The 26,006-nt window shown below is 45.0% G+C and overlaps 2 protein-coding genes across 2 annotated transcripts in view; both read left to right on the plus strand.

Annotated features, from left to right (window-relative positions):
* Cdh1 (cadherin 1) overlaps positions 1–5,137 on the plus strand; it is a 71,293-nt gene extending 66,156 nt beyond the window's left edge. Inside the window, exons 14-16 of the mRNA XM_057754017.1 lie at positions 1,052–1,182; positions 2,184–2,327; positions 3,343–5,137. Coding sequence (XP_057610000.1) covers positions 1,052–1,182; positions 2,184–2,327; positions 3,343–3,552 — 485 coding nt within the window. The 3' untranslated portion in view covers positions 3,553–5,137. The remainder of the gene's footprint in view (positions 1–1,051; positions 1,183–2,183; positions 2,328–3,342) is intronic.
* Positions 5,138–6,914: 1,777 nt separating this feature from the next.
* The window catches only part of Tango6 (transport and golgi organization 6 homolog), a 169,836-nt gene continuing 150,744 nt past the window's right edge, over positions 6,915–26,006 (plus strand). Inside the window, exons 1-6 of the mRNA XM_057754076.1 lie at positions 6,915–7,069; positions 14,061–14,701; positions 16,829–16,945; positions 20,270–20,411; positions 21,813–21,949; positions 24,151–24,313. Coding sequence (XP_057610059.1) covers positions 6,967–7,069; positions 14,061–14,701; positions 16,829–16,945; positions 20,270–20,411; positions 21,813–21,949; positions 24,151–24,313 — 1,303 coding nt within the window. The 5' untranslated portion in view covers positions 6,915–6,966. The remainder of the gene's footprint in view (positions 7,070–14,060; positions 14,702–16,828; positions 16,946–20,269; positions 20,412–21,812; positions 21,950–24,150; positions 24,314–26,006) is intronic.

Consider the following 26,006-nt stretch of genomic DNA (forward strand, 5'->3'; position numbering starts at 1 on the left):
ATTAGCACAGCCAAGGCTGGCAGATACCCTCACCCACCCATCTTGGAGGACAGATAAGAGAGGAAGTTGAAGCTACCTAACTGTAGATTGTGGACACCATTACTGCTCACATCCCATTGGCTCAAGAGCAGCCATACCAAATTGTTAGGCAGCCTGGAGTCTCCTGCTGCTTAACTCCAACTGGTTGACTGAGCCCAGTGATTGTTTGGGGGACTGTGGAGATGGTGGACAGGTTGAGCAATGAATATCCACGGACAATGGAGATGTTGGAAGGACGCTGGCCAGTTCTGTCCATAATCCTTGGTCCGATTTTACCTATGGAGTGTTCTGGACTTGGTGCCGGTGCCCTGAGGGTTTCTATGATTAATGTTTTTTGTTGTTCCTGACCTTTTTTTCCCTCCCTTCCCCAGTAGATACAGTTTATTAGACTTGGCTGAAGTTGGGGAGATTCTCATCAGGCATTTAAAGCAGAAGTTTTGCTAGGAGCCAGATGTCCAACCTTGTGGTAGGAGGCTGCTTGTTGGTTCCTGGCCGACTGGCTCAGCTCCTGACCCCGAGTGGGCACACAAACACCTGGGCCCACAAATGCCATTCAAATGCTCCATAGCTAGAGTTTGCACTGGCAGCATGGCCCAGGAAGCTACCTTTTTAAAATGAGTGGCTTTTTTTCTGCTCCCAGTGAATCAGGAAAACCTCTCTTAAGGGAGCTGCAGCATGCCACCAGCTGAAAAAAGTGAGGCTAAACTTTGTTTTTCTGTGTCTAGAGTTGCTTTTCAAGCTTTTTAGGTTTTACATGGACTTAGTCCACCAAGTTGGTGCCTCAAATGTAGTGGGAGGCTGCTTATTGGTCCCCTCTCCCTCCCCTGACTAGCTTAGACTGACAGGTCTGGAACTTACAATGTAGCCAAGGCTGGACTTGAGGTCATTTTCCTTCAAGTGCTTACCCATCTGCCATTTGCCTGGAGTTGCAAGGCTACCGGGCCCATAAATGTTGCTTCCTCTGGTCTCCTTGCCTATGACTCATCTCTCCCCCGCTCCCCCTTGTATCCAGTTCTGATCCTGCTGCTCCTACTGTTTCTACGGAGGAGAACGGTGGTCAAAGAGCCCCTGCTGCCCCCAGATGACGACACCCGGGACAATGTGTATTACTATGATGAAGAAGGAGGTGGAGAAGAGGACCAGGTGGGTTTTAAAGATGCAATATTTAAAATCTGACGGGGTGGGGGAAGTGGTGGGGTGTGGTGCCAGTGAGTTATCCCCACAGTACTGCTATGGAGCACCAGAACCCTGCGATCTCAGTGACACACAAGTCAGGAAGGTGGAGGTTTCTGTCCCACCAGTCAGCTCTATCCCGCCAGCTGGCTTCTAAATAGCTACAGAGAGACTTACTGGCTATGCTGGGGAGATTCTCATATCAGGCATTTAAAGCAGGTTTTGCTAGGAGCCAGGTGGCTCCTTCATCACTCCACCCTTCTTCTTCCCAGCATCCTCTCAGTTTGGCTCTCCCACCTAACCTCTTCTTGCCTAGCCATTGACCAGTCAGTTTTTTTTATTAAGCCAATCAGAAGGTACCTTGTCCAAAAAATCCATCTTCACAGTGTACAGAAGGATTATTCCACAGCATCTTCCCCAGACACTGTTGTGTTCTCTGGAGCATTTATTGATTACATTGAAGCTCATAGCATCTGTAAATCCATGAGGACGCAGCTAACCCAGGCAGAGCTTTGCTGAAAGGCCCTAAGCTGCACCCTGTGTCCATGTCTGCTGCACGGGAGCCTAATTGATACGGGCTCCAGTAGGCATGCATCACTTGCTGTCTTGTTAGCTGAGCCCCTCACATGACAGAGTCCACTGTTAACAGGCAAGATCAGCTATGGTTGGGGAGGACTGAGTAAAATTTGCCAAGCAATAATAATCCAATAGTCATGCCCTGTGAAATGAATAAGACACAGAAGTTTGCATTCATAGAATCCCCAAGTGGTCTCTTTCTTTCACTGTAAGTGAAAGACTCTGAATTTTGGAAACGGACATTTCATATGCTTTTGGGCACGTGTTGGTAAACACCGCACAAAGGGTAGTTTTGGGTTTTCCAGTGGCACAGCCTGCGATGCCGAGAAGTAAAAAAGCCCCGCCCATGCACCCACTTCTTTTTCACTTGCTGCCATGTCTCTGCTCTTCTCTAGGACTTTGATTTGAGCCAGTTGCATAGGGGGCTGGATGCCCGACCTGAAGTGATTCGAAATGATGTGGCTCCCAGCCACCTGAGCATGCCCCAGTATCGTCCCCGACCAGCCAATCCTGATGAAATCGGGAACTTCATCGATGAAGTAAGTAGGCAAAGCTGTGAGCCAGGGCACGGTTCATCTCTTAACTTGGAAACCAAGGAGAAATTCCTGTGAGAACCTTCGAATTCTTGCCTTATGGTGTCTGCTTGTCTAGATCCTTGAGACAAAACCAAAATCTACTTACAAAGACTTCGTAGAACTAAAAGAAGTTGTACTGCAGACTTAGTTTGACTTTCCTGCTCCATAATCTTGGTGTCTGTCTTTTCTGTTGCTGCACTGAGGTCAAGGCAGCTTTCAGAAGAGTCTAACGAGGGACTCCAGAGGGTTAGAGTCCATGACTGTCGTGGCAGGGAGCATGGCAACAGGCGGGCATGCGTGGCTGGAGCAGTTGAGGGTTCACATTTTCATCTACAAGCAGAAGGCAGAGACAGAGAGAGAGAGAGGCAAAGGGAGCTTATTAGAAATGGCTGGTCTTTTAAATTCTATTCTCCATGACACCTGCAACAAAGGCCATACCTACTAATCCTTTCAAGCAGTTCTAACTTGGGACCAAGCATTCAAGACTACATAACCCCAGAAGCCTTTTTACTCCCTACGTAGACCAGGATGGCAGAAGTATTAGAAGGAGTCTGTCTCACGTTGGGCATAGCTTGAGCATAAGAGACCTTAAAGCCTACCCCCCACAATGACACACCTCCTCCAAGAAGGTCACACTACTCCAGCAAAGCCACACCTAATAATGCCACTCTGTATGGGCCTATGGGTGTCATTTTCATTCAAACCACCACGTAGAAGATGACTTTAAATTCCTGATCCTTCAACTTCACCTTTCAGAGTTAGCCTTTAACAATGACAGTTTGGCATCTAGCCTTTGAGAATCTTCTGAGCTAATCTCATTGTTTTTAGCCTCTGTCCATTCTGATCAGCGGTTTGGGATCCTTGCTTTGGTTTCTGGGGATCCCATCCTGACAGGCAGCTGTCCCCCGGAAGAAACATTCTGTGACTTGTCCTTCTGTGTTGATGCACGTTATAATAAATATGGTGTTCTTCCCTTTAGAATCTGAAGGCAGCTGACAGCGACCCCACGGCACCCCCTTACGACTCTCTGCTGGTGTTTGACTATGAGGGGAGTGGTTCCGAAGCTGCTAGCCTGAGCTCACTTAACTCCTCCGAGTCTGATCAGGACCAGGACTACGACTATCTGAACGAGTGGGGCAACCGCTTCAAGAAGCTGGCTGATATGTACGGTGGCGGCGAGGATGACTAGGAGACTAGAGAGGAGCCCCTGGGTGCAGCCATGGAAGATTCACAATAATGTTGCCAGTGGCCTTTTGGCTCCTTCCCCAAGTTTGTAAAAAGAGAGACTGATTTGAGATGCGGTTTGCATAGTGGCCTCACTCTACCAGTCTACTGTGTTAGAATGGTTGTCATTTGTTCTTGAAATCAGTTTTATTTTTACAGGTCTGAAATTTGAACTCTGCCACTGAGTCACAGGCCCACCCTCTCCTTATTTTAATTTTTCTCTCCTTTTCCGTGGATGGGATGAATATGGGGCTTTACAGTGAGAGGCGAGTCCTCTTGTCACCGGCCTATTGCCCCAGTTGAGTGTTTTTTATTTCAGAATGACAATTCGAGCCTCAGAAGGGCCAGCTAGCACTGGCAGTTTTTTTTATGTTTAAGAGATAGGGGAGAGGGTCTGCCCTATTTCTCTTTCATTGTGTATAGGAAATGGTTTGTTTTTGTTTTTGAGCTAGGGATCTAGGCAAGTTCCAAGCCCTTCACCCCACACTAAAATCTTTAAATTGTGTACTTTCCCACAGTTATTATATTTGTGTTCTATATTCTCATACCCACTTATGCTCCTGAATTCTGCTGCCCTGTCCAGGTGCTATATTCTATGATGCGGAAGTGACTGGGTCTTTTTGTGGTGAGAGACAGGTATCGTGGTAGGGGTGCGACTGAAGGGGATATTGTGTGATTTAAAGACCTTCGTGGTTTTCCTTCCTCACCTCCGGATTTCTCACTTGAAATGGGCATTCCTTGTGCGGAGTCGCTGTGGGATGTGTTGCTTCAGTTCTCTGCAGGGAGCTGTAACCACAGCTAGCAGGAAGGCTTGCAGGCCCCCGTTGGTTTCTTATGCTTCCTTCACACCAACGTAAAAGAGCCGTGTGCTCTGAGACTCCCCAGCGCCCAGCGTGCTGCAGCCAAAGACAGAAATGCAAGAGACTGGCTTGTGGGCAGCACGCGTGTCACGGTGCCTGGCCAGCTCACACGCTGATGGTGAGGCTTGAACTCTTTCTCAGAAAACTTCTGGAAGAATAGAGGGGTCTCACCATGTGCTTTCTGGCTGGAGTCCTTTTCTGCGCATTCCTGAAGCCCAGGAAGCGTGCCCTTCCAATGCCTGCTTTTGATGGTAGCTATGGAAAATGCTGGCTGAGTTGGGCCAAGTATGCATAGAAAACGGAGACTGTCAGAAATTGTGCATTTTCTCGTAGAAGCAGGAAGAAGCACTGTTCCAATGGGAGAAAGGGGGCGAGGTCCTTGATTTGAGTCTTTTAATTCAAAATGCAAATTTCAGCTTTTTGATAACCACTGGAGAGAATTTTGTTAAAAGTGCTTTACTCGTGACTATTTTTTTGGAAGAAAATAATGACTGCAATCAACTGTGAGAACTGTTGATTTCTCTGTAGTTTAAATGTCCACTGTAGTCAGTGTAGAGTGTCACTTGTATGTAGTTTGAGTGTATATGTGTGTGGGTACTGATAATTTTGTATTTTGTGGGGAGTGGAAAGGTAAACGATTAAAACTGTTCTAAGATACATTTTTATAAATTTTATTAAAGAGTTTTGTTAAACTGTTGTGACGTTCGATTGATTTGACTCTACCAGAATTCCAACTGAGACAAAAAGACAAAGGAGGTGAGCTCAGAATCCCAGTACTGGGGAGGCAGAGGCAGAGGCAGATGGCTCTCTGAGTTCAAGGCCAGCTTGGTCTACAAACAGAAACCCTGTCTCAGGGGGAGGGTGGCGGGAAGGAGCCAAACCATGGAGAAGGGAGCTTGCAGCTGAAATGACTTCTCTGCGCTTTCATTCCTTCTGCCTGGGGGGAAATGCACGCATAAGGCCAAGCTGCTCAGAGTGGCCTCTGAAGAGCAAGAAGTGCCAAGGTCAGTGGGACAGAAGCAAACCCACAGTTTCCTCTGTGGTCAGTAAATATTTCTTGATAGTGGAGGCAGCGATTCTGCGTGAATATGGTGTGGCCTCATCCTGAGAGACATTTATCAATTCCCTTCCACTCTCTTCCCCCATTCCATGACACTAGAGCTTGAACCTAGGGCTCTGAGCTTGCTAGACAAGGGTCCAACCATTCAGATGTACCCCCAGCTTAGTAATGCTTACCCTTTTTTAAATTTTTTTTTAAGATTTATTATGTATAGTGTTCTGTCTGTCTGTATGCTTGCTGGCCAGAAGAGGGCACCAGATCTCACTACAGATGGCTGTGAGCCACCATGTGGTTGCTGGGAATTGAACTCAGGACCTTTGGAAGAGCAGTCAGTGCTCTTAACCTCTGAGCCATCTCTCCAGCCCCGTAAATTTTTTAATTTAGCTTTTAGTTTTTTTTAAAAATGTGTGTGAGCTGGGCGGTGGTGGCTCACACCTTTAATCCCAGCACTCGGGAGGCAGAGGCAGGCAGATTTCTGAGTTTGAGGCCAGCCTGGGCTACAGAGGGAGTTCCATTACCTCCAGGGCTACACACACAGACCATGTTTTGAACCACCCACCAAATAAGATTGTGAGTGTATATGTGAATGCTGGTGTCCATGGAGGTCAGAGGTTTCAGATCCTCTACAGCTAGTAAGAGGCGATTGTGTGCCAACCTCTGGGGGTGTGTGTGCGTTAGAAACTGAAACTGAGTCCCGGAAGAGCAGTATGCACTTAACCACAGAACTATCCTCTGTCTTTCCTTCGTTTTAAGTGTATGCTTTTTGTGGTACTGGGTGCTGTAGGAAGACCTACCGCTTGTGATTATCTGCCTACTGGGGCATGGCCTCTTATGCTATATACATGGACACAGCCTGCATCCACCCCTGGAGCTGATAAAGTGAATGCAGCAAATAAAATGACTGGATCCTAGTGAAAATCAGTGTGTTTTGCTCTTGGTCTTTTTTTTTTTTTTTTTTTTTTTGGTTTTTCGAGACAGGGTTTCTTTGTAGCTTTGGAGCCTGTCCTGGAACTCCCTTTGTAGACCAGGCTGGCCTCGAACTCACAGAGATCCGCCTGCCTCTGCCTCCCGAGTGCTGGGATTAAAGGCGTGCGCCACCACCGCCCGGCTAATATATTTTCTTTTAAAGAACATTTTAAATTATGCTTGTGCGTGTTTTTGTGTGCATCTGAGGTTTTATATTTCCCGCGAACCTGGGTTACAGGCTGGTGACCGATATGGGTTCTGGGAATTGAATTTGGGTCTTCTGAAAGAGCAACACAAGAAACCGTGTTTTGTTTCTCATCATGCTGAGAGGAAAAAAGGAGACCAGAAAAAGCAGTTACAGGGAAGGGGCGTTCCCGGCAGAGCAGGCCCCGCCCCCGGCCTCGGGCACGCCGCCCGCCACACTCAACATGGCGGCCACGCTGGTCCACTAGTGCGTCAGAGCGCATCTCAGGAGCCGAGCTCCGCTCCAATCATGGCGGCTCCGCAACCGGCGGCGGCTGCGCCGAGCGGACTTCTGGAAACATGTGGTCTGGAACCGATTCTGGAAGCGTTGAAGCTGCTGCTGAGCCCGGGAGGTGAGAGGACGAATCTTGGCACGAGGCTGGCCCTGAGGCTCGCGGGGCCGCGGGAGACGTCTCCTTGGCTGCCACAGCATGCTCCCCTCAGGCCCTCCCGGGTTCTCTGGCCCACTTCTAGGGTCGTTTGGGCCCTGTCCAGTCTCACTTAAAACTTAAGCAAACTAAAGCTCCGCAGGGCCCGCGATCCGTTGAATGCTGATACCGGCCGAGGTCCATCGCGCCTCACTGTTGGCTCCAGCCCCGCTCAGAAGCGGGGACTGTGGCGACACTTTCACACAGGTGTAATGTGAGGTCTGAGCCGCCAGAGGGCTGCGGGCACCCTCGAGATCTGTGCAAAATGCCAAGTGACCCGGAGATGCGGAGCAGGGGCATTTTGGCTGAGTTTGAGGAAGATGTTTAGGGGTTTCTATTCTGGTATCAGGGATGTACAGTGACATCTTCTAGTCTTTTGTGTTGGGTTGACCCTTCCCAATTTAGAATCTGAAGGCACCGAGGGAATGGTGACACCTTGCGCTGCCCTTCCTGTCTCGTCCTAGTTTGTGGTGGTTTGACTGCCTTTGCCTCTCAAGTGGTGGGGCTAGGCAGGCATCACCATGCACCTTTTTTGTTTGGTTTGGTTTTCTTTCTTTTAGACAGGGTATCACCCTCTAGTTAAGGCTGTCCTGGACCTCACGCCCCAAATCACGTGGGCATATTAGTGAGCCAACCTTGAACCTAGAACACAGTTCTGCCCAATCTCCTTCTCGGACTACGGCAAATTATTCAGAATAGAGCGTCCGGTGCTATCTGGAAATGTAGGGAAGCGGGGAAGAAATAAGGCCCTACTTACAAAATCAGTATGTATGGTGTGGGGAGTTTGAACTGTCAAGGTAAAGGCACATGTCAGGTGAATGATCTCTGCTTCAAAAGGCGATCCCAAACGTTACCCTGGACTAGAGGGAAGCGAAAAGAAGTTAGTCACAGATGAAAGCCTACTAAGTGGCAGTCCCGCAGTGTTCCGTCTATGTGATATCCTTTAGTCTCCTGACATAGGAAGTGCTTGCATTCATTTTGCAGAGGAAGGTGCCAAGGCTTAGGTACATTGGGAATTGCCCAAAGTAAAACGAATAAGTGCAGTTTCTTTCACTAAAAGCATGATGAATATACTATACGCCTCAAATAAGAGTCTATGGCAGCTGGGCAGTGGTGTCCCAGCACTCTGGAGGCAGAGGAAGAAGAATCTGGGTTTGAGTCCAGCCTGGTCTACAGAGTGAGTTAGTTCTAGGACAGCCAGGGTTACACAGACAAATTCTGTCTTGAAAAGAAACAACAAAAAGAGTCAATGACAAAATATAGATGTTATTATTTATTAGTCCTATGAATATGTGTGTGTACCTATTTCTATGAGTGTGTTTGTGTGCGCCATATGCATGCAGGAGGCCACAGAGGCCCTAAGAAGGGGTCGGATTACCTGGAGCTGGAGTTACAGGCAGTTGTGAGCTGTCACGTGGGTACTGGAACCTGAACCCCAGTTCTCTCAAGAGCAGTCAGTGGTCTTAACGAACAACCATCCCTCCAACTCCTATATTAAAAGAAAAAAAGAGGCAGGCGGATCTCTGTGAGTTCGAGGTCTACAAGAGCTAGTTCCAGGACAGGCTCCAAAAGCTACAGAGAAACCCTGTCTCGAAAAAAACAAGAAAAAAAAATTATTTTTATGTATACAGTGTTTTTTGTCTGCATGTATGCCTGGGCACCAAAAGAGGGCACCAGATCTTATTACAGGTGGTTGTGAGCCACCATGTCGTTGCTGGGAATTGAACTCAGGTCTTCTGGAAGAGCAGCCAGTGCACTTAACCCCTGAGCCATCTTTCCAGCCCAAAATAAATAAATCTTTTAAAAATATTTACTTTATTTTTATTTATGTGTATGTGTATACCTGTGTGTATATGCATGTGTGTAGATGCCCACGAAGACCAGAAGAGGGCATTAGATCCCTTGGAAATGGAGTCTCATGAGGCAATGAACTCCTTTATGTGGGTGCTGGGAACCCAATTTGGGTCTCTGAAAGAGCGTCCAGTACTCTCAGCCATTGAGCATTATCTCCATCCCTCCAAAATTATACCATGTCGTATATGTATGTACTGTGTGAATCGGGATGCTGCTTTTCTCTTTTCATTTTTAATTTAAATAACTTTTTTAAGGTGTGCACCATCACTGCCTGGCTTTTTTTTTTTTTAAATATTTATTTATTTATTATGTATACAATATTCTGTCTGCGTGTATGCCTGCAGGCCAGAAGAGGGCACCAGACCTCATTAGAGATGGTTGTGAGCCACCATGTGGTTGCTGGGAATTGAACTCAGGACCTTTGGAAGAGCAGGCAATGCTCTTAACCACTGAGCCATCTCTCCAGCCCCTGGCTTTTTTTTTTTTTTCTTCCCAGACTGACTTTTCTTATTCTGTTTGGTTTTGGTTCTGGGCATCAAATCTCAGGTCTGTACTTACACATGCTCTACCAGTTTAGTTTACTGCTGCAATGCATGCATGCGTATGTATTTGAGACAGGGTCTAGCTATGTGCTCTTGGCACTTGCTGTGTAGAACATGTTGGCCTCAGACTTTGGGGATTTGCCTGCGTCTGCCCCCAAGTTCTCAGATTGCAATGCTGTGCCACTCACCCGCCTCTTTTTTTTTTTTTTTTTTTTTTGGTGAGGGTAGATTGGGGGGCGTGGATGGGGCAGGTCTTATTCTTTTGCTAAAGCTATCCTAGAATTTACTGTGTAGACCAGGCTGGCCTCGACTTGAAACAATCTTTCTGCCCCATCCTTCCAAGTGCTACAGTAACAGATGTACATCTCTAGTCTACCTTGTAAGGACATGTTAAAGGAGAAATAGCTGAGGGAGAGCAGCATTATTTTACACGTTTAAATCTCTTTTTGTGTGTGATGCTGGAGACAAAACTTAGGACCTGACATGTGTACCTCTGTAGATCCCCAGCCCTGTCTCAGTGTTTCTGTTCTAGTCAGTTTTCAGTTATCTATCTATCTATCTATCTATCTATCTATCTATCTATCTATCTATCTCCCTCTGTCCCTCCCTCCCTCTAACTTGATACAAGCCAAAAGGGAACCTCAATGAGAAAATGCCTCCATTAGATTGACCTGTAGGCTTGTCTGTGGTGCATTTTCTTCATTAATGATTGATGTGGGAGGTCACACTGTAGGCGGTGCCACCCCTGGGCAGCTGGTCCATGGTTGTATAAAAAGTAAGGTGGGCAGGCCGTGGAGAGCAAGCCAGTAAGCAGCAGTTCTCCGTGACTTTTGCTTCAATTCTTGACACGAGTTTTTGCCTTGGTATCCCTAGATGCCGAACTTTAACCTGTAAGCCAAAACAAAACAAACAAACAAACAAAACCAAAACCAAAACCCTTCCTCCCCAAGTTGCTTTTGGTCATGGTGTTTATCACAACAATCAAACTAGGACAGTTATTATGGAATTTTTTTGTCCTTGAGACATCTCGGCAACCAGGGTCTTTTATTTTAGGAAATACTTTAGTATCAGGCATGGTACATGCCTCTAATCCTAGCACTCAGGAGGCAGAGGCCAGACCAAGTAGTGAGACACTTTAAAACCAAGCTGGGGAGGGAGGTGGGCTTTGCTGTTGAAAAAGAAGAGCCCACATATTCAGGTATGTTTTACTTATCATTTTTACCAGTAGAGGGCAGGGCCGACTGCTGTATCACAAGGCCCCGGGCAGAACTCCACAAGCTCTTGCTTTAAATCAGAGCCTTTGTACTTCATGCCTGGCCACAGAAATCATGTACCATAGGGAGTCACGGAGAGATTGACTGCTGACCTGAATGTTGGTTAGTGGCTACAGGCTCGTGTTTCCTGATAGGTGTACATTTGCTGAAGGAACCACATTTCAATGCTACTTGGCCTGGGCAGCCCTAGTTTTATAATCTTTAAATATTTTTTTATGTACAGAAGTAGCATGATTTACTATAGAAAAATTTAAATGTAATAAAAAAAAAACCCTACTGGGCAGATGGCTCATTTAGTAATGTGTTTGTTATGTAAGCATGAGGACCTGAGTTTGGGTCCCCAGCACTCATGTAAAAAAAGGCCGAGGGCAGTAGTTTGTACCTGTAATCTTAGTACCAGGGAAGCAGAGACAGGAATACTGATTCTCATATTCATATTCCCAAACCCATCCATAGGTCTCATTTATAGCCCAGGTTAGCTCCTACTTCATGATAACCTTCCAATGTTATCCTATAGTCTCCCAAATGCTAGGACCACAGATATAAACCACTTCATCCAGCTGTTTCTCACTATTCTTTTTTTAAAATATTTATTTATTTATTATGTATACAATATTCTGTCTGTGTGTATGCCTGCAGGCCAGAAGAGGGCACCAGGCCAGATGGTTGTGAGCCACCATGTGGTTGCTGGGAATTGAACTCAGGACCTTTGGAAGAGGAGACAATGCTCTTAACCTCTGAGCCATCTCTCCAACCCCTCACTATTCTTTTTTAAGAAAAAATTTTTAGATTTATTCATTTACATGTAAGTTTGTATGTGTTTGTGTGTGTGTATGCACACATATTGGTACATGTGTGTATGTGTGTGTGTGTGTATACTGAAGCAAGACGAGGGCTTCAGGTCATCCTCTATCTCTCTCTGCTTTTTCTTTTGAGGCAAGGTCTCTTTCGGATTTTAGGGCTCATGTTTTTCTTGGTTAGGCTGAAGCCGGTGAGCTCTGGGAATCCTACTGTTTCCATCCAATTTAGAACTAGGGTGACAGGCATAGGCCACACGCCTGGGCTCGTTACATGTGTGTTGGGATGCAAACACAGGTCCTCAAGATTGTGTACTCAGAAGATATTCTTTACGACTAAGCCATCTCTCCAGCCCTGTCTCATTACTCTGAAGAACATTGTTCTAACTGTTTCTCTTTTATTTATTTTATTATTATTATTATTTTGTTTTTTTGTTTTTCGAGACAGGGTTTCTCTGTGTAACCATCCTGGCTGTTCTAGGATTCGCTTTGTAGATTAGGGTGACCTCAAACTCACTAAGATCTGCCTGCCTCTTCCTCCCAAGTGCTGGGATTAAAGGCATGCACCACCACTGCCCAGCCCCTGTTCTTTTTTATAAGAGCATTTGGTCTTTACTATATATAAACGGTAGACAAAAGGAGGGAAACTGAAAGAAGAAAATAAAAAAGTACTTTAATCTCATTACCTAGCTGTTACCATTACCAGAATTCTGGGAAATACTGTTTTTACTTTCTATGGAAATGAATATATATATATATATATATATATATATATATATATATACACATATATATTACATAGTTTTATAACCATTAAATAACTTTTTATGTATAGAAGCAATGTGACTTACTACAGAAAAATTTAAATGTAATTAAGTGAAAAAAAGAAAAGCTCTGGGCAGATGGCTCACTTAGTAATATGCTTGCTGTGCAAATGAGTTTGGGTCCCCAGCACCCATGTAAAAGCTGGGGACAGCAGCTCGGTGTTAGTGATGCATGTCTTTAACCCTGCACTTGGGAGGCAGAGACAGGTGGGTCTCTGTGAGTTCAATACTAGCCTGGTCTACAGGACAACCAAGACTACACAGAGAAACCTTGTCTCTGGGGGGAAAAAAACTGAGGGTAGCACAGTTTGAGCTGTAATCTCAGCATCAGGAGACAGAAAGAAAGAAAGGGATCCTCAGGACTCTCTGGCCAGCCAGTCTAGCCAAATTGATGAGCTTTAGGTTCAGAGAGAAACCCTGTTTCAAAAAATAAGTTAGAGCGATTTAGGAAGACAACTGATATTGAATTCCAGCCTTCACACACAGATGCTTGTGTACCCACACACATGTATACACACACATTAAAAAAAGAAGAAAGTAAGAAGAAAAACACAGGAAACCCTAGCATCTAGAGAATACCGTTTATGTGTGTGACTGTGAGCATATGTGTGTGTGTGTGAGTGCGTATGCACGTCTCTCTCTGTGTGTGAGTGCGCATGCATGTCTCTCTGTGTGAGTGCGTATACACGTCTGTGTGTGTGTGTGCATGCACCTCTCTCTCTCTCTCTCTGTATGTGTATGTGGTTTTTAAGCCATCCCAGGCTGGCCTGATACTCAAGGATCTTCTTGCCCCTGCTTCCCAAACACTCTGATATAGTTGATTACAGCTTTCGGGTCACAGAGAAAGAGGAAACTGAGAACATTTCCGTGTGCTCGCTCCATTATCCACTGGAATCCCCGTTCCCCTCTTATTAACATGCCTTAATGTGATACATTTGTTACAGGTGGTGAGCAGTGTTCAAACACTGTTATTAACCTAAGTTCATGGTTTACATGGTTGCATTAGTTTTCCTGATGTGTAGTTTGGATAAATTTATAATACCATGCATCTACCATAGATTAAAATGTTTTATTTTAGGCCGGGCGGTGGTGGCGCACGCCTTTAATCCCAGCACTCGGGAGGCAGAGGCAGGCGGATCTCTGTGAGTTCGAAAACCACAGAGAAACCCTGTCTCGAAAAACCAAAAAAAAAAAAAGTTTTATTTTATTACTGTGTGGGCGTGTATGCTTGTGTTGGTGTGGGCATACACATGCCATAGCATGGATGTGGAGGTCAGAGGACAATTTTCAGAAGTCAGTTCTTTCCTTTCACCATGTGGGCTCTGGGATGGAACTCGTCATGTGCTCTACCCACTGAGCCATCGTGACGGCCCATAGATTTTTTTTTTTCTTTTTAAGGTTTGAGGTTAGGAGTGCAGCTCAGTGGCAGAACAGTCGCATAGCACCACAGAAAGACTCCCCCACAAAAGCATTTTCCAGCTGCCTAACAATCTCATCCACAGCACCCCAACTTTTCCCTTTTTCATGGGCCATCTCCTGGCTGGAGTGGGCAGTATGTCCCATACAGAAGAAAATCTCATTTGTTTTCTTGGTTCATTATTTCCCCTTTTTTTCTCCTTCAAAAGGATCGGGCTCAAGTTCACTACAGAACACAAAGCATGATGTCTTGCTGGAGACCCTAAAATCTAACCTGTCTGTGCTGGAGGCCAGGTTTCTAAAGGATGCTCAGTGGAAGAAGCTGAAAGTCCTAAGAGACGAAACTGCTGGGAAGGCCACGTGGCTGCAGAGCTCCGAAGATATCACCTGGAGTTTCACCTCTCAGATTCTGCTGCTGCTGCTGTGTTTGAAGGAAACCATGACACGCCTTGTAGCTGATTTTAGTCCAGGTACACCCAACCCCAAGACTCCTGAAGCTGCTCCTGCCCTCAGCCCGGATACACTAAGCGTCTCCCAACAGAAGACCGTCCAGTCGGTTCTGCAGTTTGTAGTCACCTTGGGTGTCTGCCCCTACCTCCTGCCTGGTGTGGGAGTCCCTCTGAAACACAGGACTGAGTTTGGAGCTGTTGTTCAAGACGTAGTACGTCTGGAGGCTGCCCCCCATGCCACCCAGAGACTGTACACCTGCTGCAGGGTCCTCCTAGACCTGGCTCAGCATGCATCTCTGGGGAGTCTGATTTTCTGCCGCCATTTTGGAGATATTGCAGCAGGTCTGTGCCAGCTGGGGTTCTGCCCAACCAAAAGAAAACCACCAGCCCCCGTGGAAGAGGTAAATGTACAGAGAGAAGAGAGACTATGACCGATAGCGTGTGTACTTGCGTAAGATCTGAATACATTTCTTAGTTGTTTAGAACGTGCTGATTGAAGGATCTAGAATTCCTTCCTCCCTCCTCCTCCTCCTCCTCCTTCTCCTCCTCCTTCTGGTTTTTGAGACAGGGTTTCTCTGTGTAGCTCTGGCTGTCTTGGAACTCACTCTGTAGACCTCAAACTCAGAGACCCACCTACCTCTGCCTTCCAAGTGCTGAGATTAAAGGTGTGCACCACCTTGCCCACTAAGATCTAGAATTTCTATCTAATGCTAAAGCACAGTCCACTGTGGGCTGCATCATCACTGGGCAGGTGGTCCTGGGCTGTAAACAAAAGCTAGCTGAGCAGAGAAACAGAGAGCTAGCCAGTAAACACGTTTCTCCATGATTTCTGCTTTAGTTCCTGCCCTGACTTCCCTCAATGATGAACAGTGACTTGGAAATGTTAGCCTTAGAATAAGCTCTTTCCACTCCAGCTTGTTTTTGGTCAGTGTTTTATCAAATTGACAGAAAACAAACTAGAATAGACATGGATAACATACAATAATTGAGGAGATAAGATTTACAAATAGGACACCATTGTGTCTTCACTTAGTGGACCAGTCTCAGGAACTAGCCAGAGAAACTGCCATTAAAATATAAATGGGTCAAGGTCACATGGGTGAGCAAATGCCCTAGTGCTGCCTCATTATGCTGTCGCTTTTCTTAGCTGCTGGGTCACCCTTGTGCTTCTTCCTTGGTATTCATCACAGCTGTAGTAACCCCAACACACCATTTCCTGTGTATTTACCTAAAAGCCTCTATGTCCAAGCAGTGTCACTAAACAGTGTCCAAACCAGAACACCTGCTTTTTACTTCAGGGTAAAGCACTGGCGGAACCAGCAGTGCCTATGGCCTGTGGTTGGCATCTCATCATTGTTTTTGAGGCCCTTCAGTGCCCCGAGGGTCTCAGGCAAGACGGAGAAAAAGGGCAAACATACTGAAAGAACACAGTATAAAGGCTGGCTCAGGAGTTGACAGGGCCAGCCCATGATTGTACATTGTGAAGCTGCTCTGTATAGCACCCACATCTCGGTGTGTTACATGGTAATTAGCAGTCAGGACCCTGATGGACGGTGAGTGGCAATTACCTAAGGGGATGGTACTGTTGGGCATTAGAAGTATACAAAGCGACCTTCATGCCTCTTTGATAGTTGAGTTCTGAATGGAAGAAAAAACCAGTAAGAGATGAAAAGTCAAAATATGGGGGTTGCAAGATGGCTCATTGGGCTGGGCGATAGTGGCGTATGCCTTTAATCCCAGCACTTGGGAGGCAGAGGCAGGCGGATCTCTGTGAGTTTGAGACCAGCCTGGTCTACAGAGCTAGTTCCAGGACAGGCTCCAAAGCCACAGAGAAACCCTGTCTCGAAAAACCAAAAAAAAAAAAAAAAAAAGAAAGATGGCTCATTGGGTAGAGTTGTTTACCATGTATACCTGGTGACCTGAGTTTAATCCCCAGAACCCACATAAAGGTGCAGGGAGAGAAGCAATTCCACAGTGAAGTAAAAATATCACTACTGTTGTTCATAAACACAAAGGTGGAGATCTCTCTCTCTTTCTTTCTCTCTCTCTCTCCCTTTCTCCCTCTCTCCCTCTACCCCTCCTGAGCACTGGGATCAAAGGTATATACCACCACCTGGCTACTTGTGCCGGTGTGGAGAGATCTTTTAAACAAAGATGGAGCTCTATCAGTGCAGTCCAGTCAGACACACTTACTGCTTATGCAGTCTCAGGAGCCCTGGAAAACTGGCGCCATCTGCCTTGTGGCAGCAGAGGTACGCTGCTCTGTCTCACTCCCATGGAGAGAAGAGAGAGGAGCAGCAAGCAGGTGTGCTCCACAGTCACCAGCAGGTAAGCACACCCCCTGCCCAGAGCAGAGCAGCTGAGAGATGGAGAGTGGACCTGAAGTGTTGCCAAGCATAGTCTCCTCACTGCAGAAGGGACTAAGAGGGGACATCTTCCTCTTGTCCCCTCTTGAGTTTTAATAAACCTTACCTTCTGTTTTCTGCCTGGTCTGTATTTCACTAAAGCCAAGTGCACATATCTTTTAGGTTTTAACGGAAGAGGAAAGAGCCCTATCGAGGGGAGCCTTGAGAGACATCTTGGATCAAGTCTACCAACCATTAGCTGTCCGGGAATTACTTATTCTCCAGGGAGGACCACCCCAGGTATTCAGGCCTCAGACTTGGTGGGAGCTGATGTGTCTTCTTTGCCTGGAAAGTTAGCTGACTTTAGCGTCCTATAAAATCATCTAGTTGAGCCTTACTTCTTTAATAATAATAATTATTATTTTATAGATAGAGTTTCACTATGTAACCCTGATTGGCCTGGAACTCTCATAAAGGTCTGCCTGCCTTTGCTTACCAAGTGGTAGGATTAGAGAGGCATATACCACCATACATGGCCTATATTTTGCATTTTATTTTATTTGTATGGGTATTTTGCCTGCATGTGTGTCTGTGCGCCATGTGTGGCTAGTGCCCATGTAGGCCAGAAGAGGGTATCAGATCTCCTGCAGTTAAACTGGTTAAAGGTGGTTGTGAATGGCCATGTGGGTGCTAGGAATCAAACCTGGGTCATTTGGAACAGCAGCCAGTGCTCAACTCCTGAGCCATCTCTCCAGACCCCTCGCAGTGTAATCCAGGCTGCTCTAGAATTCATACTGCTTCAGCCTCCCTAAAGTGGAGATTGCAGCCATAAGCAACTATGCCCTTCTCTTATTTTAGCTTTTAGATAATTAAGTGGTATTTATAAAATAAAGTGTCATTAACTTTCAGGATAATTTAAAAGACCTTTTGTTAATGGAATGGTGGATACTTTCCCAAGATCATGTTCACTTTTTAAAGGCTTTGACAATTTAATGTGAACACACACACACACAGATATAGTCACACACACACACACACACACACACATATATATTTCCCAAGACAGGGTTTCTCTGTAGCTTTGGAGCTTGTCCTGGAACTCCCTTTGTAGACCAGGCTGGCCTCAAACTCACAGAGATCCATCGTTCTCTGCCTCCTGAGTGCTGGCATTAAAGGTGTGCATCACCACCACCTGCCATCACATATATTTTTTGTTTTGTTTTTGAGACAGGGTCTTCTGTGTAGCCCGGGCTAGTTTGAATTTGTGTTCTTCCTGCCTTCTAGCTTCTGAGTGCTAGATTCTAAGTATGCATACTATGTATGCCTCATAAAAATATAAACATACACATATTTGGTTTTGGCTTTTAATTAAAAAATATTTATTTTATTTGAGGAGTGTGAATGTTTTGCCTGCATGTGCACCATGTGCACCAGGTCAGAAAGGGGGCTTAGATTTCCTCCAACTGGAGTTGTAGATAGTTATGAGCCACCATGCAGATGCTGGGAATTGAACCCAGGTCCCCTGCTAAGAGCAACTAATGTTCCTAGCCATCATTGAACTACCTTTCCAGCCTATATATTTGTTTTGAGACAGAGTCTCACTCTACAGTTCAAGCTGGTTACTCACTATGTGGCACAGGCTCTCCTCTTGCCTCAACCTCCTAAGTACAAGGGAGCCACTTTCCTAGATTTGGGTCTTTTTAATTTGTGATGCTGGAGATGGAACTCAGGACCTTGTACATGTTAGGTAAGCAGTCTATGCTGGGTGGTGGTGGTGGCACACCTTTAATCCCAGCACTTGGGAGGTAGAGACTGGCAAATCTCTGAGTTTGAGACCAGCCTGGTCTATAGAGCAAGTGACAGGACAGCCAGGGCTATGCAGAGAAACCCTGTCTTAAAATATTCAAAATCAGTCTACCACTGAGTTGTATCTTCAGCCTATGTATTAATTTTCTAAAATTATTAGTGTTGGGGAGGATGTTCATGCCAGATCATGGATGCCACAGGGTACATGTGGAGGGAGGTCAGTACTCTCTTACCATATGGGTTCGGGGAATCAAACCCAGGTCATTAGACGTGGGTGGCAAGTGCCTTTACCCATTAGCCATCTTTCTGTTCTCTAGATTTTTGTTTTTAAACTAACAATTGGCTATTGAACAATTTTTTTTCTTGTTTTCTTTTGTTTTTCGAGATAATCTGAGCTGAAGAAATTTAAATTAGAGCTATTACTATTTCTAGTCTCATTCTAAATATATTGTTGGCATAAAGATAGCTTTTTTTTTTTCTTTTTTCTTTTTTTGGTTTTTTTTTCGAGACAGGGTTTCTCTGTGGTTTTGGAGCCTGTCCTGGAACTAGCTCTTGTAGACCAGGCTGGTCTCGAACTCACAGAGATCCGCCTGCCTCTGCCTCCCGAGTGCTGGGATTAAAGGCGTGCGCCACCACCGCCCGGCTCTTTTTTTTCTTTTGAGAGAGAGTTTTGCTAACTTACCAGGCTGGTCTTAAATCAGGTCTGTAGCCTAGATAGGCTTTGATCTTGGGAACCCTCCTGCTTCAGCTTCCCAAGTATCTAGGATTATAGGCCTGCACCATTAGGCCTATATTATTAATTATTTTTCTCTCAAAAGTAATTATTGGATGGGGGCTGGAGAGATGGCTCAGCAGTTAAGAGCACTGGCTGCTCTTCCAAAGGTCCGGAGTTTAATTCCCAGCAACCATATGGTGGCTCACAGCCATCTGTAATGAGATTTGGCGCCCTCTTCTGGCGTGCGGGCATACATGGAGGCAGAATGTTGTATACATAATAAATAAATCTTTAGGAAAAAAAAGTAATTATTGGAGAGAGTGGGCATGGTGGGCACGGTGGTACATGCTTTTAATTCCAGCACTTAAGGGGCAGGGCAGGTGGCTCTCTTGTGAGTTTAAGGACAGTCTGGTCTACAAAATGAATTTCAGGTCATCTAGGGCTACGTAGAGAAACCTTATCTCAAGGGAAAAGAAATTTTGGTGGTGGACACCTTTAATCCCACTTTGGAGGAAGAGACAGGCAGAACTCTGTGAAATTGAGAGCCTCTTGGTCTATCTGCTAAGTTCCAGGTCAGCCAGGGGTATTTAGTGAGTCCTTGTTTTAAAAAAGGCAAAAATATGATTGGGACTAGAGAGATGGCTTATCAGTTAAGAAGAAGTGCTGCTGAATCATGGGGACCCAAGTTTAGATCTCAGGGCCCATATCAGGCAGCTCACAAATGCCTGTAACTTTAGTTCCAAGGGATCTGAGAGAGAGAGAGAGAATAAACAAATCAAAAATGTAATACTGAAGAAGGTTTTGTAAAAGAGAAAGTTCTTGTTTATACTGAAAAGAAACTGAAAGACGGGGGAGGGCTTGTCTGCTGTGCACAAGGCCCTGGGTTCATTTACTAGAACTGAATGGAGAGAGGGTGAGGGAGTATTGCTCGCTTTATCTCTCTCTCTCTCTCTCTCTCTCTCTCTCTCTCTTATCAAATTTAGGTTCTTGCACATACTAAACATATGAGCTACCTCCCCAACACAAAAATAAAAAAATGGTGTCTTCATACTGTGTATGTTTCACTGATGCTCGGCTTATAGCTCTTCCTTCCCTTTTCTCAGTCCTGTACAGATGTAAAGACACAGCTTAGGCGTCAGGCCCCAGCCTGGCTCCGGCGTCTGTGCGGGCAGCTGCTTTCTGAAAGGTTGATGAGACCCAATGGCGTTCAGGCAGTAGTTCGGGGCATTTTGGAAGGAGCAGGTGGTAAGAAATAATATATTTCTGTTACTGTGGTATATGTTTCCCTTTGAGTCAGAGGTGAATCGCTGCCTTTGCCTTAAATCTCATTGTGTGAAGGTGTAGCTCGAACTACTCCTTGTACCTAGCATGTGGCAGGCACTGAGCGCAGCCCTAGTAGATTCTGCTGAACGACACATAGAATGAAGGACTGCTGTAAGGATACTAGGTTCCCAAGTCAGGTGTCTTGGTACATGCTATGACCTCAGCACTCAGGAGTACTGAGACAAAGGTCCTGAAGAGATGGCTCAGTGGTTAAAAACACTGGCTGTTCTTATCCAGAAAGAACCTAGGTTCAGCTCCCAGCACCCTCATGGTGGCTCACAACCATCCGTAACTCCAGTTCCAGAGGATCTGATGCCCTCTTTTAGCCTCTTCAGTGCATATACATCATGCAAGCAAAACAATCAAGCAAGTGATAGAACATAAATAAATCTATGAAAAAACAAACTTCAATCCATATTTCCTTCTGCTTCAAAAAAAAATTGCTTCAAGCCATTTGTGGTGGCCCACAGCTTTAATCCTCGCACTCAGGAGGCAGAAGCAGGCGGATCTCTGTGAGTTTGAAGCCAGCCTGGTCTACAAGAGCTAGTTTTAAGACAGGCCCCAAAACTACAGAGAAACCCTGTCTCAAAAAATCAAAAACCAAACCAAACTAACCAACCAACTAAACAAAAAACAAAAAATTGCTTCTTAAAAGGTCTATTAGCAATGAATTCTTTTTTTTCTATGTAGCCCTAGCTGGCCTGGAACTCTTTATGTAGACCAGGCTAGCCTTAAATTTGTGACATATCTTACTACACCTTGGCTTTTTTTCTTTTAGAGACAGAGTTTTGCATAGACCTGGCTACCCTGAAACTTACTTTGTAGATCAGTTTGGTCTCAAGCTTGTCTTAGTCCTGTCTTAACTTCCCAAGGAGAGATTGCAGGCATGCACCACCACACCCAGCTCAAATTTAGTTTCAGTAGGTGTTCGAAGAGATTAAGAGAGAGTAATGGGAACATTTTGATCAAAGAATATTTTATATATTTGTGAAATATTAAATAAAAGAATAAATAAAATATTAAAAAAGAGTGTTTCCAGTAGAGAAAAGGAAGCATTTCTTTTTTTTTAAGTTATAAATTGATTGGCCTAGTAGCTCAGACTTCTTATTAACTCATAACTTATATTAGCCCATTGTTCTTGTCTATGTTAGCCATGTGGCTCGATACCTTATTCAGCGAGGCAGTCACATCTTGAAGCATTTCTTATCCCAGGCAGACTTATCACATACACTTTATATGGGGACTGCGGTGAGCATGTCTCTTTCTGTGTGACAGTGGGCTCTATGTGGGGACGGCTGTGAGCATGTTCTTTCTGTTTGACAGCGGGTGCTGCTGGTGGGAGTGATGCCGAGGCCACAGCTGCTGACTGGAAGAAATGTGACTTGATTGCAAAGATTCTGGCCTCTTGTCCCCAGCAGTCTCTGTCCCCAGAGAGCTACTACAAGGACATCTGCCCGCAGGTAAATCATCTGTTTCTGTTGATCCATCAAGTACTGTCTGCTAATTCACATAGACGACAGTTAATATTCTAAAAGTAAAGGAAGAGTGATATAGTATTTCATTTGGCTATTTAGTGAGTGACTCTCTTTTTATGGTTTGTTTGAGACAGGGTTGCTGGAGTTCAGACTGGCCCAGAACTCAATATACAACCCAGGCTGGCAGTGATTCTCCTGCCTTAGCCTCCCTAGTGCTAGGGTTACACTTGTGAGCTGTTGTGCCTGGTGGGGACCACCAGCACCTCCTCTTCCTACACACACACACGTGCCCACCCATGTCCATCCTGTCCTCTAGAGTTACAGGTATTTGCTGGTTTGTTGTCAGCTTAACACAAACCAGCATCACCTGAGAAGGGGAAGCCTCAACCTAAGAATTGCCTCCATCAGGCTGGCCTGTGGGCATATCCATGGGGCCTTTTCTTGATTAATGATTGTTGTAGAAGGGCCCAGTTCACTGTGGGTGGTGCTACCCCTGAGTAGGTGGTTTTCAGTTGCATAAGAAAGCAGTTTGGGAAAGCCATGAGGAGCAAGCCCATAAATAGCATTCCTCCTTCCTCCATGGATTCTGTTTCAGTTCCTGACTTGACTGCGTCACCTGTGAGCTATAAAGAAACCTTTTCCTGCATGTGCCTTTAATCCCAGCACTTGGGAGGAAGAGGCAGGTGGATCTCTGTGAGTTCGAGGCCAACCTGGTCTACAAGAGCTAGTTCATGGACACGTTCCAGTGCTATAGAAAAACCCTGTCTTGAAAAACCAAAGAAAAACCAAAACAAACCAAAACAAACCAAAAACCCTTTCCTTCCACAAGTTGTCCTTGGTCAGAGTCTTATAGCAACAACAAAACAAACTAGAGAACCAAGTGGTGGTGCACGCCTTTAATCCCGGCACTTGAGGCAGAGGATCTCTGTGAGACTCAGAGAAACCCTGTCTTGAAAAACAAACAACCCCCCCCCAAAAAAAAAACCACAAAAAAATCCAAACTAGAACAAGGCAGTTGTGAGCTGCCTAATCCATCTCTCTAGCCAGAGGCCCTTCTTCTCCTCCTCTTTCTCTCTCTTTTTTTTTCCCTTTTTTTTTCTTTTGTTGTTGTTTTGGGGGAGCTTTTCAAGACAGGGTTTCTCTGTCTTGGAACTCACAGAAGCCACCTGCCTCCACCTCCCGAGGTAGGACTAAAGGCATGTGCCACCACCGCCCGGCTTAAAGGCATGTATTTAATAAATAAATAAAAACCTGTGGAATGATATGACCTATCCCAGAGCTACAGAGAAACCCTATCTCGAAAAACAAACAAACAAAAATGACCTAATTGTTAGGTTTAAGAATGTTAGGAACTGAAGAGATGGCTCAGAGATTAAGAAACCTGGCTGCTCTTCCCAGAGGTTTTGAGTTCAATTCCCAGCAATCACATAGTGACTCACAACCGGCTGTTAAGAGATCTGGTGTCCTCTTTTGGTCCACAGGTATACATGCAGACAGAACACTGTATGCATAATAAATAAATTTTTAAAAGAAAGAATGTCTCACCTGCTGAGCATAGTGACCCTCACTTATAGTCCCAGAACTGAGGAGATTGAGGCAGGCACATCTCTAGAGTTTGAACTTCACCATTGGGAAAAAAAATGTCTCACCAAAATTTCATCAGATTCATTACCTCTTGTTTTTGAACTAAAATGTGTTAAGTGTTAAAGGCAGTAAATTAATATGGTAACAATTTAAAAAGCAAAAGCTAAGCTGGAAGGATGACTCATGCTTAAGAGTGACTGGTGCTCTTTCTGAGGACCCCAGTTTGGTTCCCAGCATCCATATCAGGCAGCTCACAAAACCCTGTAACTGCAGTTCCAGAGGATCTGACATTCTCTACTAGCCCTCAAGGGTACTCACACACATGTGCGCATGTGCACACACACACACACATAAAATAAGAATAAATCTTATTCAGTGGTTAAGAATATTGGTTGCTCTTCCATGGAACCCAGGTTTAATTTTCAGCACCCACATAAGAACTAGCCTTTCAGAAGTCCAGTCCCAGAGGATCCGAGCTCCTCCTGGCCTCTATGGCACAGCATGTATGTGGTACACAGACACACGTGTACATAAAATACCCATACACATTCTAAAAAACATAAATACCTCTTTCTCTTATTTGCTGCTGATTTTTATTGTAGATTTTGGACTTATTCCATTTTCAAGATAAATTGACAGCACGGCAGTTTCAGAGAGTGGCCACGACCACCTTCATAACTATGTCGAGGGAACACCCAGAGCTGGCTTCAAAGTATTTGCTTCAGCCCATGCTAGCTCCTCTGCATCAATGCTTGACCACAACAGGTAAGGGGGGTGCTGGGGTAACCCTCCCTACAGTTTAAATTTAAAGGGCTTAAGTCTGGGGTCTTTCAGTCCTCAGTTTTTCTTTTTCTCTCCTAGCTTTTCACTTGGAAACTTTACTTTCCCAAGTTCCAGGAAGAGAATATTGAGTCCCTCGGACACACTTCACCAGAGTCACCAACTGTTCTCATTTGGGTTACATTTGCTTCATTTCGCTCTACACACATGAATACAGTTAGTTTTTTATGGAACATTTGAGAGCTAGTTGTAGACGTGATGACATATCACTCCTAAATATTTCAGCATAAATCTTCGAAGAAAGATGTTAGTTTCTGTTTTTTTTTTTTTTTTTTTTAAAAAACAAAAAAACCACTGAATTTAAAAAAGGACCAGCTAGCTAGCTCAGTGGGTAAAGAAGCTTGCCACCAGGCCTGGAGTCTTGAGTTCAGTCCCCAGGACCCAACTGGTAGAGGAAGCTGTCCTCTGACCTCCACTTACGGGTTGTGGCAGGCAGGTGAGCACAGCTCGGGGCGTACATATAAATAAGTAAAAGTGATTTTAAAGATTAAAGAAAACAGCTGGGCAGTGGTGGAGCACGCCTTTACTCCCAGCACTTAGGAGGCAGAGGCAGGCAGAGCTCTGTGAGTTCAAGACCAGCCTGGTCTACAGAATGAGTTCCAGGACAGGCTTCAAAGGTACACAGAGAACCCCTGTCCTGAAAAACAACAACAACAACTACTACTACTACAATAATAATAATCTTCTTACTTGACTATTGAACAGTGATCACACTTGAAAATTTTCACATCCATACAAGGTTATCAGAGCTTGTCCTGGATCTTGTTTTTTGTTTTTTTCTTTTATAGTTTATTTTTTATTTTGTATTTTATGTACATTGGTGTTCTGCCATACGTCTGCCATATGTCTATGTGAGAGTGTCAGATCCCTTGAAACACATTTTCCTTTTTTTTTCTTTTTCTTTTTGATAGGGTGTGTGTTTTGAGACAGGGTTTCTCTGTATAACAGTCCTGGCTGTTCTGGAACTTGCTTTGTATACCAAACTGGCCTCTAACTAACAGAGATCTGCCTGCCTCTGCCTCCCAAGTGCTGGAATTAAAGACATGCACCACTACCACCCGGCTGGGTTTTCCTTTTTTAAAACATTATTTTTTAAAGTACATAAGTATTTTTCCTGAATGTATGTCTGTGCACCACATACATTCTGAGGAGACCCAGAAGAGGGCACCAGATCCCTGGAACTGGAATTATGGATAGTTGTGAGCCACCAAGTGAGTGTTGGGAACAACCTGGGTCCTCTGAAAAAGTAGCAAGTGCTCCTAACCAGTGATCCAATCTCCACTCCAGGTTTTGGATTTTGGGAACAAGGTCATGCTTAAGAGCAATAGAGCACAGGACATGCTTGAACTTGGCTGTGCTGTCTCAGTTGGCTTTGCAGGTGCTGAGATGGTAAGCATATGCCACCATAGCCAGCTCTTCTAATACTCCATTAAAAAGACAAAAGTCCTCTGTTTTAGAATGCTTTTCCTGAAAGAGGATCTGACATCATCAGAAGCTTCATAGATTCCATGGATATAAATGGCGTATTGTACAGTGGTAATGCTGATTTTCTGGTCTTACCTGGGCTCTCTTACTATAAAACTTTGTTAGTGTCTTCTGTTCAGAAAAGTGATGGAAT

The sequence above is a fragment of the Chionomys nivalis genome, chromosome 21, assembly GCF_950005125.1.
Source record: "Chionomys nivalis chromosome 21, mChiNiv1.1, whole genome shotgun sequence".
NCBI lineage: Eukaryota > Metazoa > Chordata > Mammalia > Rodentia > Cricetidae > Chionomys > Chionomys nivalis.